At 36.3% G+C, this 15,882-nt stretch overlaps 1 protein-coding gene across 5 annotated transcripts in view; it reads right to left on the minus strand.

Annotated features, from left to right (window-relative positions):
* The window catches only part of NCOR1 (nuclear receptor corepressor 1), a 76,690-nt gene that overhangs the window by 31,886 nt on the left and 28,922 nt on the right, over positions 1-15,882 (minus strand). For 3 of the 5 annotated variants that reach the window (XM_076354419.1, XM_076354417.1, XM_076354418.1), the window contains exons 10-18: positions 14,975-15,147; positions 12,835-12,925; positions 12,122-12,300; positions 11,592-11,646; positions 10,691-10,792; positions 3,932-4,062; positions 3,192-3,409; positions 1,452-1,514; positions 647-786 (exon numbers count right to left, since the gene is read on the minus strand). In XM_076354419.1, coding sequence (XP_076210534.1) covers positions 647-786; positions 1,452-1,514; positions 3,192-3,409; positions 3,932-4,062; positions 10,691-10,792; positions 11,592-11,646; positions 12,122-12,300; positions 12,835-12,925; positions 14,975-15,147 — 1,152 coding nt within the window. Of the gene's footprint in view, positions 1-646; positions 787-1,451; positions 1,515-3,191; positions 3,410-3,931; positions 4,063-6,898; positions 7,102-10,690; positions 10,793-11,591; positions 11,647-12,121; positions 12,301-12,834; positions 12,926-14,974; positions 15,148-15,882 lie in introns of those variants that run through there. The other 2 variants (XM_076354421.1, XM_076354420.1) reach the window with 2 other exon arrangements.

Here is a 15,882-nt window from a genome sequence, read left to right on the forward strand (position 1 = left end):
ACAGAGATTCCCTATTTAGCACAGATTCATTCACAAGGGCACACTCTTTCAAATTCAGGCCAGCTTTTGCTGATCCTGAACAAAAATAAGTTTGGGAACAAACCACTGTCTCAAGATATGTTTGGGGGACAACAGAACTACTGCAGCAAACACAGACACTGATGCTTTTCACTTCAGTGAGAGAACACTAGGATAACACCGCAGTTCAGAGGATTCCAACACTCAGGATTCTACTTTAGATGCCCCAAAACTTTCAGTTCCGGGTCTTCTACCAATTCTCCTGCTCTGTTTTGTACGCTTAGTACTTATTGTGCTTCAAGGTAACTGTTCTACAGCGCTGACCTGAACTTCTATAGTTGCCGGTGTACTGATAAGGAACGTGGTTTTCAGAGCACTAAAGAATTCTTCAGGCTTGAGCGTTCTATCTGATAGAAATTTTTCTATTGCATTTTAAAGCAAGAACTGATTAGTATCACAGGTCAGTGAGCATCAACTGCCTTTTCTAGGAGATTTATGTCACAACACAAAAACAAGTAGAAAAGGAAACAAGTGATGATTGCAAAACAGTCTTAGTGAAGCGTGATGAATGACTTCAGAAAGATGCCAAGTTTTCCCCTGCAAAATATTCAATGCCCACTGTACTTACCTTCTGTTTGTGCTGTTGGAGGAGGCTGTCCAGATTGTGTCTCCTTTTATAGTTGAAGTAGAAGTTCTTACACTGAGCTTCACTTTTCGTCCCAACCATTTTGGCAATTGCCGCCCAGTTTCGTCCATGTTCCACTAGGCCTGTTCAAACATATAAGAACCAACATTTACTATGATAAATAATTCAGCTATCCAAACCCAAATAAATGGAACAACAATGCCTATGGGAAGGTAAGATCAGAAGTACTGCTGTCCTTAAGAGAACTCTCACTATGACAATGTATTTGATAACTACTTAATGTGGCAAAAAAAAAGCAGTGTCAGCTTGAATGTCTGCTTATGAAGCCTTCAGACTTAACTCTTTGTTGTTGCTAATATGTAACACCTCTGCTAAAATATTGATTTTATGCATAAAATTTACAGGTAACAGTATCTACCAAATGAATACACAAGTTATAAACTACAACAGGAATTTTTGTAACTTATAAACATATTACTTTGAAAATTTACATATGACATACACAACTTCACATCTGTTTCACAGACTTCTGTGGACCAAGTACAACATCAAACAGTTCTAAGTAGCCCATATGAAAAAAGTCAACATGAGTCTCAAAAAACTGATTTTGTCTGTTAAAGATGTTTGCCTTTTTTTTTTAAAGAAAAAAACAACAGCAAGTTTCAAATTATTAATTCAGCGTAGCATTGCAAAAAATCACAGCACTCATATTCAGTAATTCAGTAAATTATTGTAATTTTGTAAATACAAGTATTCAGAAATAAGTCAAAAGCTTTAAAAGGTTTACCTTTCTTAGCAACTTCCATTTCTTCTTCTGTCCAGCGGGATGTCTCCACAGGCTCTGCCGAAGCTGAAAGAGAAAAAAAGACACTGATCAGAGAAAAGACCAGGATTCACTATTATAGCACCAATCATGCATCCCATAGTCAACTACTCTATTTACATTAAGGCTTGTTCAAGTCACTTGGGAAAGCTACTCTTGTCAGTGGGAAGTAGTCAGTCTCCATTACACCAAGTTAGAGATATAGTAGGAACCACCGCAATCTCAGCAAACTGTTCAAAACTATTCTGTCTACAAAACTATGATTAATTATCTGTCAAGGAAGACTTGTAAGTAACTTAGATGTATTTATCACTAAAATTTTACTTAAACTGTCAATAATTACCATCAACTACCAAAAGCAGCAATCCAACACACTATAAGCTAGTTCTATCTTATTGCACTGAATGCTGTGGAAAGGACTGAAATGGTTATTTATTGGTTGGTGGGTATCTACTATTCTTATATTCACTGAGTCTCCTACTGGACAAACAGAGAAAAATAAAAGAAACCAAAAAAACCAGTAAGCAAAACCAAGCAGAAAACTAAGTATGATTCAATGCAAAATACTTTTCATTCATTTCTCTGGATTTGATATCATTCTGTTTAAATTTCTGAATGGCATTAAGCTGCAACAGCCTCCATTTCCTTTTCATAAAACCTGCCATTATGCATAGCATGCAACATGGACCCTTCAAAAACTTCAGTTAAACAATAAAAGTAGGACACTATAAGGTATCTGATCCACTGAAAAACTATTTTGGATTTTCCAGAAAACCCTGCAAAAATGGTTTAAAAAACAACCCCAAAAGCAAAAAACAGCCTTAGTCTAGCTGCTGACAAAACCCCACCATATCAACTGAGCAAGAATGCCTGTCACAATCTCTGATGTTTCCAGTTAAACAAGAACTAATTCGCCCACTTACTCTGTTCTTCAGGATATGCAGAATATCTGAGCAACAAAAGAGTTGTTACAAATTCTAGAATAGCAGCTGCCTGTAACTACCAAGTTGAAGAGCTATGAGCAAACAACTTTGCCACAGCAGAGCACTGCAAGGGAAAAAAAAAAAAATCTGCCCCGCCATCCTGGATAATTATTTACTAGCCACAAGGTATTCTGTTTGCTAGTATTTCTGCACCACCACAAATTATGTCAGTCTTTTCAGAAATGCAGCCAGAGATAGCGCAGTCTTTTCTAACCATACGTGCCAAGAAAGTAACATTTTATTTTAAAGAAGTCTCTTGCCATCTAATGCAGAAACAACAACAACAAAAACAACTTGCTAGGATCTATTTCAGATTATGAAACTCCCTGAAGTACTCAAATATCAGGCCTACTCATTTAACAATAACCTCTATGAACTACAGCCTGTAAGTCAATCTGTGTCAAAGGCATTTGGATCTCTACAGATCCATCATTAACCCTGCAAAGAGAGAAAACGTAGTTGCCATAGAAAGGCTGAACTGCCTTTTTTTTCCCTGTATGGTTCTAACAGAGTCAACTGATTACACATATACTATTCATGAAGTTACACTCGTCAAGTTTAACAGTACCACACAGTCACAAAATTATAAGCAGGCCTAAGAATTAAGATGTAATACTAAAAAGGAAAAAAAAAGTGCACTGCACGCACAGAAGACAGCCTTATGTCAGTGAAGAGCCTCACGAGCAGATGGGTCCCCGAGTGTCCTACAAATGCTACTCACAAGGTTCTGGTGGGGGTGGAAGAGGCGGTGGTGGTTCTTCAGTGGCTGCAGCTGCAGCAGCATTTGCTTGTGCAGCTTCATTTGTCATTGATCTGGTGATTCTGCCCTTACGACGACCTTGACTATTGGCAGTTTTTCGGCCCCTAGGAGTGGCCTGCTCCCTTTCCTCTGTTTCCTCTGGTGCAACTTCAGTTTTGTCCTTTTCTTTGGTATTCTCTCTGGGAATAGTTAAAATATAATTCAGTCACATTCAGATAGCCATTATAGGCAGATATTCCTGAATATGGAGGTAAAAAACCCCCCAAAAATCCCCAAACAACAAAACTCAAACCACAAACAAAACTCCGCAAACCCAAAAGATGCCTTTAGTGAAACAGAATTCACTTGCTGCCCACAATTTAGAGTTGCTAGAGAAGAACATAGATACATGATATTATCAACCTCAAAGAAAATACGAACACTGTGATAGAACATATGAAAAAAACCCAAACCAACAAGATACGAAAATTATTACATGTGCAAAAAAATAATCCCATGGCTTTTTCCACCAGTCTGATTAGTTCAGCAAGACAGAGAAATTGGTATGTCCAAAAAAAATTTTTTAATGCACAAAACCTAACCTAAACAGCAAGAGATTTCAGTCCGGATTTCACTGTCAGGCTAAAGTGAATCCCGTTCTGATCTTTGCAAAAAACCTGCAATCCAGAGTGAATTAATGCATTTTCAGTACATATACTTACTTAGATTCTTCCTTCTCATCCTTTTCCTCCTCATCTTTCTTTTCCTCCTCTTTTTTCTCTGCTTTTTCTGCTTTTTCCTCTTCTACCTTTTCTTCTACCTTTTCTTCTTGAGAAGGACGAGCAATTTGTTGCTGAAATGAAATGGCATTTACACATTATAACAACTTGATCACACAAAGGTGTAGCAGCTTGTACTCAGAGCAGCAGAAACAGTGATGCTGCTTTACCTTCCACTTAATAATATTCCAAGTTACAGTCACTGCACACCGGTCAACATAACAGTAAAACGCCTCTGCCAAAAACTGTAACACCTATCTGCACCCTAAAATCATAATGAACACGATGTTCCAGGCATTATCTCCCAGACTTCAGAAGTCCCCTTTGCCACAGAATATGCAGTTTCTATATATTAGCTGTATATCCTCAGTACCTCTCAGTTTATTTTTTTCTTATGTTTCTTCTGGTCAGCTGCCCCATTCAGATACAGTATTTTGTCTTATAAATTCCACGGAGGTCCAGGCTTCTTTTGCAAAGTGAGCACAGAGGTGATAATGTACACATACATGTGTCAACAAATACATGCACTGTTGTATGCCACACTAAAAATGAACAGCTACATTTTAAAAGTGCTTAGAGAGGTCTGACCAACATTCTTGCGTAGTAATGGTGTTGCTCCTTTCAAATTTTATTTTTAACGTTGTCCATTTTAAAATAGTGAAACCTGATCGCTCACAACTTGGAAGCAGAAGATCTTGTAGCATAAACATTAAGACCAACTCTAAGCCATCTTCTCAAAACTGTTGTTAGTAATTACGAAATATAATTATTCAAAAACTTGGGTCAGGAATTTTAGACTTATGTTTCCAGTGAATTTACAGAAGGAAAATTATAGCCTAGAATTATTTATTTATTTCTTAAACTATAGTCTTTATTGAGATGATAGTTTTACAAGCACATAAGCACTGACAAATGACAAAATAATTACCATTACACGTTATTATACTAAGAAAAACTGCACAAAACACTATTTATGCATTCTCTGTTAAGGGACTCTTGCTCCTTATCTTTCAAAGTGATCCAGATGACTACCATGTGCAAGGGTATCTCATTTTAGAAAGCACATAAATTTGATTTAAACTTTCCAGAAGATACAATCTGCTTCAAACAGGAATTAATGGAAGAAATTTCTGTTACTTAATGTTATCACACAGAATTACCAGCATGGTCCCTTACAGCTGCTAAAAAAACAAAATTAAAAAAAATAAACTAAAAAAATGTAAGAAAAATTTGTTGCATTGTTTTTGCTATTCCTTATCACACAAAAAATAAAATAGCCTTGGCATTCTCTGACTTTGCTGTTAGAGGTGGCCTAACATTAGACAAGCCAAATATCCTGTGATGTTTTAAGAAAGCATTAGAGAAATGACACTGCTCATACAGAAAAAAAAACCCCAAGTATTAGGAAAGTTCTATCAAATGTGGCTACAGAAAAGATTTCCTTAAGTTTTAGTGTTGTAACCCTCCCTAAATATATTTAGGAGCCTAAATATTGCTTTTTGCCATCCACAGTGATGTATCTGCACATGGCTAAAACATCTTGCTTTCCAACGCTGCTGAATTTCTATGTCCACAGTTCACCTGCAAATTCCTTCCTCTCCAGGTTAAGATACCAAGCAGTAGTTGGCTGCCACTAAATAAATCATGTAACCCGCTCCCCAAATTCCCAGAACCCTTATGTGAAGCAAATGGTAAATGAATTAATTTTCCTGATGGGCCTCAAAACCCAGCAACCCCCATCAAGCATCTAGGGCTTAATCCATATTGCCCATTCACACGGAACAGTATCTGTAACAAGGTGATCTGAGTGCCACAGAAAAATCCAAGTCTCCTGTACCAGAAGAATGAGAAAAGAAAGCCTGAGGCTGCAGGCAAGGTTATAGCGGGCAGGACTCCAGTTAAAGGTGAGAGGGAGGTGGAAGAAAGAGCTCTCTTCCTCCTCTCTGAAAATACCTAAGTTGATTTAAAATGCATTATTACAGTTTAAATTCTGCCTTAAATATGTTTTCATAAGAAACTACGGAACGTAAGAGAGGGTGGGGAGTCAGATATGGCCACACAGAAGGAACCACTCACAGGGGTTTACATTGAAGGGGCTTGAATGGGTTAATCAAACCACCTCCATCAATGGAGTCACCCATTCAGAAGAACTGCAATACCCAGATGCTCTCCACTCAAATTTGGTGTGTGCAGAACCGACTTGTTCCTTACTGGGCACTAGATTCTGCAAGTCAATGTTAAAAAGCAAAATACATGTAATATTTATATAAAGCTACCTTTAAAATAAATACCCAAAGTACACTTGGCAATTCACGGAAGGACAAGGACAGAGACCTACAAGATTACTGTTCTAGGACTTTATTAACTCAGATTTTACAGTCCACTGAAAAATTCCTCAAAATAGGCTTTTCTTTCTCACAGAGGAACCAACCTTCCTATAAGTGTAGCAGCAGGTGTCACTGTTTCACTGACAAAACTGAGGCTGGAAATAGTCACAAAAAGGACTTGGTTTTGACATTTTAATAATGTGAACTGGAGCAGAAAACCCTAACGCTAACCACTATCATCTTGCTGCAAATTATTAGCATTTAAGATGCTGGCATTACTTGGTTATGCAAAAACTTCCTTCAGGCCAGATGTAAGAGACACGCTAAGATAAATTATTTCCATCATGCTAGATAGATTGGCCTCAAAAGTAAGGAGTTAAAAATTGCATTTTCAGAAGAAAAAAAATTTTTAAAAAAATTGTATTTTACATATAATCTATTTACAAAACAGTTACTGAAAATCCTGTGTTCTTTTTGCCTGGCTAACTTAACATCACACTTTGTAAATAACAGGATTCTCTGTTTCACAGTGAATTTATTTAACATGCATAATCAATAGGTCAAGTGCAGGTTAAACACAAACCTTAAAACAGTTGAAGCCTCGGTCAGCGACGTACCTGCACATTCATCTGTTGATCAAAACTTTTACTATCCAGGTAAGGGGACGGGCTTTAATTCAGGGTACGATTCAAAAGGACAAAAACCACACCAGCACCGACATCACACAGCTCTTTAGCAGAGGCTGCCTGACCCAGCAACGTGTTTATTCCAGGAAATTGTGTCATTCTGCCACTTAAGCTGCCTACAGCAGAGTTGCCCATCTCACATACAACCTTCTAATCTCACCGGGGTCACCCAAGGTAATCCCCACCGAGCTCGGCTTGATTGGCCGTCACAGACATACAGCAAATTTCTGTCTAGTCAGATCACTGGACTGTACCACCTGCTGCAAAGGCACACAGCTTGATCCACAGACACGCGTTTCTGCTGACCAGGCAGCCAGACCACAGAAACGCACCCCGTACCGACTACCGCTTTGCTACCAAATTTCAATGAAAAACTTTACTCGGAGAGAACCTCCTTGCAATGAGTTGTTTAAGGAATTCTCTATAATCAATGCAAAAGCATCATATAGCCATGCTTTCTTCCAATACAATGTTAAAAACTTGCTCTTCATTTGAGAAGTCACATTTGGTTTAAGATGCACTTTTTTAGTTGCCTCTGTGAGCATTCTGGAATGGTTTAGGTAGCATTTTATAAAAAGGCCGTTCTGGACCTATTTGAGGACAAAAATGTATCAGAATTCAATAAGCCTTACATCTCTTAACTTGACATGCCTTAATCTAGCATTCAGATTCTCTAAAATAAAAGCCCCCCACACTGAAACTTGAGTCAAGTTGTACTCACTACATTCTCTGAAGGATTTCAGCATCATTATCATGATTAATATCTTCTCCACTGCAATATTCCATTTGCTTGCCTTCTAATTTACAAAAATATATGAACTATTAAGAGTTTAAGCTGAAGCACCTGTTATTGGCATAAGCACATCTTGGAGCACATCATAAATCTTACATGACTTGTGTTTGCCAGTCAGCAAGGAAGTTTTGGGTTGCTACTCAGATACGAAAAATATCAGCTTCAAACAAAGCTGGGGTGTGGGAGGGGAGAGGGGGGATGAATTGCATTCTGCAACTGTAAGAAAAATTCTGGCAAGCAAGGCAGTTCAACACTCAAGTTCTTTTTTACTAGCTGTTATAGATGTTGCTAATTAATCATTAATAAAATTAAGAAACACACATGATTTTTGGTACCATGTAATTCCTTACTACAGCGTTACTAAACACGCTAACTATGATACTTCTGAGTTTAAACTTCCAAAAATGGTAAAATTTCCCATTTAGAATGTTTAGACTATTTCCTTGAGTTTGCAAGTATACCTCAACATTCTTCCGATCTATGAAGCCTGACACTTATCTGCATCCTTAACATAGAGCACACATTAAGCCTGCAAGCCAGTTGCCCAAAGTTTAGTGATCTGCTGTAGTACTTAATGTGGATCAACAACTAGCAATTAAGACCTACAACTCTGCTAAAATTCAAAGAGCAAGCAATTTGAGTTGAATGAACGATGACAGCAGCTTCAGTGTTCCAACTCACGTATTTAGTTATTCACATATAAATCAGTATTCAGAGGAGCAGTTACAAAGTCAGGTAGAGCACCTTGGGTTTCCTTTTATAGTGAGCTAAGTTCACAAATCTGTATCCTTGTGTACAGGGCTGTAATTAAAGTCTTTCCAGTTTATATGCAGTATCCAAGGAAAGCAAACAATTTATGGATTGAGAAATCCACCCAAATTTTGAATTCTACCAGTTCCAATATTCTAAAGTTTAACAATGTTGAAAGACATTCAAATATACAGTTATGATCTTCTGAATATCTCAAAACTTACAGTTACATCACATTACAGCTTGAGCCAGTTCTGTCTCCTCACCTCTTAGAACAGCTAAGAACAGCATACGGCAAAGATATTGCTCAACATGGGTATACTTACTATGATCACACCAGTCTCATTTTATACTGGAATATGAAACTGAGCCACTTAAAATGGCAGCATTATCTGCGTTTAGTGTCCACAGTGATTGTCTACATTTTGGACAATCCAGTTTATTTCCATCTTCTTTGTATTTGCCATACATCCATACTTCAGTCAGAATCTTTCACCATCACTAGTCACACAACAGTACACTTTCCCTATTAAAAAGCATTATTAGGCTTAGAAGGGCTAACGGAAGTTCTGGCAAAATACAGGATATTTCCAGTATTTCTCCCATCACAGCAGTTCACAATTAGTCAAAGCAGAAGCTCTAACTAAATCCTGCGCATAACGGAAGTGACCTTATCCCAAGCAATCCACAATTTGTGGGGTACAGACAAGTAAGTCTTCTGTGACATGATCTCTTCTCTTAGAACACCAGACCGTAATTTAAAAGGTTTAAGTATATAGCACCATAGAAGCACAACACGATGACCGTTTCTAGTGAACAGGATCAACTTATCAACTGAAGCTGTTTGCAGCAATTTTCTTTCATAGAAAAAAAATACATTTACTGGGACTCTCAGAAAACTTACATTATTTGAAAAGGACTCACATATCCTGAAGTGTAATATTTACTTAATTTGCTGTTTTGCAGTTCCGTACAGTTTTGTGCAGTTACAATACCTCAAAGTTTCAACAATTTTCTCTCTGGTATCGCTGCTGAGATATGACTAAATCCAATAACCCACAACTCTTCAGATTTTAAGGTCTGTGGATTTCTAAAACCCTGAATTTGAGAGGACCCTCCCTCCCACCCCCACCAAGCTTCAGTTCCAACAACGCATTGGGTGTTTCTTCAGCACATCACATCTATACCGTTTTCCAGCTGTTAAATTCATTTTAAGGACACAAACTCAAAATACCTGTAGGCTTGGTTGTGACATCTATTACTCTGTTCATGTACTTTATTTCATATATGGCCTTCTTTCCTAACCTCGCCACTGACCTATCTTTCATTCTATTTTCAGTATTTCCTAAATACCTGATAGATGCAAGGGGAATCAGAATGGGAAGAGCAGGGAACATGTTCAGTGAACACACAGCACTCCTCCTGCTTTCTTTAAAAAAACAAATACTAAAAAAAAAAAAATCCAAAGTTTAATTTTTTTTTTGTTTGTTTTCCAATATCCACATTAACCCTGGTAGCCTAGCAAATGTATTTATATGCTTTTTGTACATAATATGATGTTCTTTTCCCCTCCAAAGACTTCCAAAACTTCCAAAAGAATACTTCCTGAATCAGCAGAATTTTTTATTTGCATGCATTAAATTGGTCTCTTTCTTCTTGCTATTAAGTTCCAGTTTGACTTTGAGCCTGACCACCAAATAAAGATCACTAATAATTTCTGCTTTTTGAGAAACATTGACATTATGAAGTGATTATATATTTTCCACTGCAAATCACATGCTAAACCTAATTTCTGTTGGCCTCAACATAGGATTTAATGATGGATTCGACTTCAATGTCAAATGTCTACGGCAGGGTCCTCAAATAAAATGAATTTTCATATGAAAAAAAAGTCACAAACGTGCAAAGGAAGAAGATATTCCATAGAATTAAAAAAAAAAAAAAACCAAAAAAACTAGCCAAGAACACCCCTGAGGTCAGGATTACTTAAATTTAAGAAGGGCAAAAATGCAGTAAAGGAAAAATAATTGTTTTTCTTTTTTTTCCCCTCATGCATATAATATACTTGCTATATTGGATTGTAAGACGACTGTAAATATGAAACAATAAAATAACAATATCCAAGTGATTAATAAATTTAAGTTACCTGGTTTCTTCCTCTGCGTTTACCGTAATTCCTTCGCACAAGGGCTTTATAATTTTCATTTTTCTTGGTCAAATAATAATATAATACACAGTCGGGAACATTCTAAAGTGAAAAATAAAATTAAAAAAAATTAGGTTTTACTGCTATAAAAAATACGTTCTTAGTATTTAATTTCTCTCAACACTTAAACTATTCGGCCCCTAGACTAAAATAAAACTCTCTTAGACTTGTTTGCTCAGCAGGGAAGTGAATTCACAAATACAACAATATAACTATGCATAAAATTATGGTGTTAAACACAAGTCTCATGTATTTATAATATCCCTCAGCTACTTCAGTCTGCATGATTTAATCTATACTAGACATTTTGCAAGTTTGAAAGCTTCAATTTATCATAATAGCCATACGTAGTCAAGATTCTAAGTCTTAACGAATCCTAATTCTCCATTACTTCTTACATCAGTTCTGCAAAATCAGTTCTAAAGACTAAAATTCGTTCTAAAGACTAATTCAGCCAGCAGTAGGATCCCACTGACTTGAAAGGTGGTGGCAAGATTTCTTAGAGGTAGCACAGTGGCTCAGCAGAGGCAATTATGTCCTTATCTAAACAGTGAAATAGTTAAAGCAGCTTACCTCCTTCAAAAAGAAAATAAGATCAAAACTAAATGAAGTGCCATTTTCTTTTATTGTTGTCAATAGTGTCGTTTCACTAACTTTTGTTAGACGTTTGCATGCATTGATTGTGTTACTGATCAAGTATTATAAAATCCTGTCAAAGCAGTAACTTTTTTTGGACTTACAATTTTTTCCAGGAAAAGAAAATGATACTGGGATAAATGACTTACATTTGGAAAGTTAGGGATCCCACCCTAGGCTCTACTTATATTAAAAAAGTTCTTACCTTTCGTTCCAGGTAGGAAGCAATTAGACCAAAGTTCTTGGGATGTTGGACAAACCTTTTATAAATCAGAAATTATTCAAGTTTAACAACATAATTCACGATCAAATAAGCAAAGCAGTCTTCCAAACAATCTGTTCCATCAGCAAGCCTTTGATTTACACAACTGAAATTAGTCTAAAAAGCCTAGTTTTCAAATTGTGAAAATTTAGAATTAAGCACTTAAAATTAGTTATTAGCTGATATAATGAGATCATACACCTACTCTTCTCATTTTAATCTTATCATGGAACTACAGTATTTTTAAGAGAATTTCTTATCTAAGGACTAAATGCATGTGAGCCTACTCAGTTGAAAAATAAGTGGAGAAGTCTAAAACTTTTGCAATGTTTCATTCATCCAACTAAGAACATTATCAAATATTATTGCACAAAAGCTTCAGCATTCCCGATTTAACTCATGTTTACTGTGGGGTTAGGTACTTAACTGTCATTTGCAATGTAATAAAAATAAAAGATAAGAAAGCCCATTACTTTTCCTTAAAAATCTCTTTCTCATGGTCGGTCCAGACATTCATGAACTGTCTATCTTTATAGACTTTCATGGGATCCTCCATCAGACCATTCATATTAATAAACTTCACTCGTCTTTGTTCTGCATCAAACATCATGGGAGGAATGACAGAGAGCTGACGCATTTGTTTTTCATTATTCTACAGGCAAAGAATAAAAGAAAAAGTAAAGAATACAAAAAGTTGCTACTAATGTTTACAGTTCTTGAATTACACAATTCTTTAAAGCTCCACCAGAGTATACATTCACAGTTAGTTTGAAACTTCTTTTTGTCCACTTCTTAACTCTCCTAGAAATTGCCACTATCCCAATGAACATTTACACAGTCAGCTAAGGAAATAGTGTTGCAAATGATGAAAAACTAAAATGGTGCAGGGTTTTAGAAAGGAAGAGTTTTCACATGTTTGTTAGAGCTGTAAAAAACTAGGTTGTAGCAAGCCTGCAATGAACACAGACGCATGAGAAAAATGTAGGACAGATGCAATTAGGAAGCGTAAGCCTTAAAAGAAAACTATTTGTAAGACCTGTTTCAAGCCAAAGTTCACACAGACTCTCTCAAACCAGCCCCCAAAGGTTTCTCTTATCAAAAAAACCCAAACCCTCTGAAAGGGACATTTCACTGCCAGTAAAAGGATATTGAGTCATTTGCTGTGCTTCTATAGCAAAAGCCTCACCTCCTGCTCAGAAAGTCCATCAATGATTTCAGAAATCTCATGTTCGCTTCTAGCAATAGTTGCTGAAAGTCCAGCCCCTCTTTGGCCAACTCTAGAATTAGAGGAAAACAGAAGTAGTAAGGATAAAGTGGAAAATAGCTATATTTTCAGATTTTGTACACAACAATGACAACCTTCAAAACTCTTTAAAACACTGTTACCAGTCTCCCAAATTAGTTTGTTAGAACTGTGCTTTCTTAAGCAGCGTCAGAGTACAAACTCTGTTCACGTACTGCAATTTCAAACAACCGCTCATTTTTACAGGTGGATTTGTAAAGCTCAGCAAGAAGGGCATGCTTGTGTCAACATCAAAAAAGGAGCATTACCACTGGTTCCACTGCCAGTAGGTGTTTTAGATACATTAATAGGCTTCTGCTGAGTATGAGAAATGTTCATCAGTGGCACAGAAATCATCACCTTAATTAGTACAACTGATACACTGTGAAAGAGATTTTTTTTTTGTTTTATTTTTTAAAAGAAAAAAAAGCACATTAAATTTGCCTTTCATCAATTTGGTCAAGTTACTAATACAGCACCGAGACTCATTACAACAAAGGAAAATTTTTAACTTTTGAATTGATGGGGAGAGCTGTAATTTGGAAGAATTTTTCAGCTAGTGATCTTTACACTTAAGAACATCATAATAATATATTACAGCATGTGGGTCAAAAAGCATTTCAGAGATAAAAAAAATCACTGATAATTAGAGAGGCAGAAGATCTTCATTTGCTCAAAGATTTTACTGAACTAATCAATTTGCACAAAAAACCTGACAAAAAACCTTAGTATTTACACAGCAATAGTATTACAAGCACAGCTATAGACACAGATACCATTACATTGGAGAACAGAAATGTAATGTAAAGAGACAGCCCCTTCCCAAGTAGTTTGCAATTACAAAGATGTGCTATATTCTTCAAGTAAAAGCTTCTTATAGATAGGAGTTCTGCTTCCATTCTAACAATTTACTTTCTTTTCCTCTTTTCTTGAGTCCACAAAGCCAGATCTTGCAGACTTCACGATATATTGCAAACTATCTGCTTTTCCTATGTTTTATGAAGTAAGGGGATTTAGACAGACAGAAGAGAGAATGAGATGAAATCTTTATGGGGCTTGAACTTTCAAAGGTGTATTAAAATGATTTCAAATATTAGATAAACAGATTTGAACACAACTGAATCAAACTTGACCTAATTTCAATTTAAAGCACTACCTACAGTACCGTAGATAAAGCGAACTCTCAAATGCATTGTACTTCATTCCTTTTAAGACTCTTTGTACAGCTTCCATTTAACAAATGTCTGATAGATTAAAATTAAATAATAGGGACTTAATTGTCATAGCTTGCATACTTCAAAAAGCAAAAATGTCTGGAGTAAAATTACACAGCAAGTACAACAAAAGATCGCTCAAATTGTCAATTAAAGAAGTCAAATGATTTTTGAGTGTGCAGGCTAATGAATATAGGGATCATGAAACAAAGAGGTAACACAGACACCCAGTGACAGAAAACCACTAAGCATAAATCAGGGTGTAAGTCGAAAATGAACAGGCTCACGTGAAGCTGACGCTCCAATTATCTTAAGACCAACTCCACAAACTTCTTTGTGCATCTGAACAGCTTAACTCATATAGTCTCACCAAGCACCACAACCTAACTAGCCTTTGCTAATTAGCTCTTTTTCTGTATTTCTTTTGGAAAATATGGGTTTTGATGGTAGATCTAAAAAGGGGGGTAGGAAAGGAACAATTTAGACATCACTGAAGCAGCCCAAGAGGACACCAAACTGATGAGGCTAGCACCGCTGACAAAGCTGATAGGGAGGGACAGGAAAAGGCGAGGCGTGAGACAGTGGATATACAAGAAGGACGATCGTTAAAATCCTTAGGATGTGAAGTGAAACTTGAGCTCAATGCCATGAAACACAGTGAACAAATGAAAGAACACTTTATATTGTATGATACACTAATATTCTTTTTTAAAGAATAAAGTGATGAACATAAACTTAATCATTAAGCTGAACCAATTTTATTATAAATAATTTTAAAACTTAAGTCCTAAGAGATATTTTATAGGAATATTTCAAATCTATGTTAATACCTTTGGAATCGTTCTTGCTGTTCTCTTTGCTTCCGGATTTCTGGAAATTGTTTTTCATAGTACTCTCTTGTTTTGCTCTCCTTAGCTTTCCTGCGTGGATTATTTTCTATCCTGTCAACTTTTTTCTCCCATGCCTCCATCAGCTGATCATAACGTTGACAGATTTTCTGTTCCTGTTAAATTCCAAAAGTAAACCTTGAACTAGACACAAATACACTAACTGATCAGTACACATAACACAGCTGGGCTCTATATTTTTCTTGCTCTAGTGGCTTTCCATTTTGAAGATGACATATACCCAATTTTCAGCAGAGAGAAGGTGAGGAAGTGGATATAAAAATGTACATTTTGAATATTACACACTATTTCTTTGCTTTACACATCGCAATGGTATTCGGTAACTGTTATTACTGCCTTCCAGAAATCTCACATCTTCTGGTACCAGGCTTTTAATTAATGGAATTGGTTTAATTTTTATTTATTTTATTTTAAATTTTTAACTAACAGAATGGGGCTGGAATAATTGTAATATGTCCTCAAGCTCAGCAATATGTAGGGAGCTGCTCCTACGTAAAAAAACCTAGGACTGTAAGAAGAAAAATAATTCATTACATTTTCATGGTGGAACCTTCCAATTGAATGTATAATCTTCTGCTATTCTTAATAATAAAGATCATTTTTCAGGCACCACCCAAAACAGCCTTTTGACTTTGCATGCCACTTGCTACAACAGCATGCAAGAGAAAGCATTAAGTCAATTAATACTGGTATCTAACATACACAAGTTTGATTAAAAATGCTGTCTGACTTAAAGAAAAAAATCAAAGATCTGCCCCATTTTCTTTCAGATACTATAGCTACTATACAAGAAAAGAAGTTCAGAGTTCAGCCAGGCATGACAGTTAAAG

The sequence above is a fragment of the Aptenodytes patagonicus genome, chromosome 17 (genome assembly GCF_965638725.1).
Source record: "Aptenodytes patagonicus chromosome 17, bAptPat1.pri.cur, whole genome shotgun sequence".
NCBI classification, from domain to species: domain Eukaryota; kingdom Metazoa; phylum Chordata; class Aves; order Sphenisciformes; family Spheniscidae; genus Aptenodytes; species Aptenodytes patagonicus.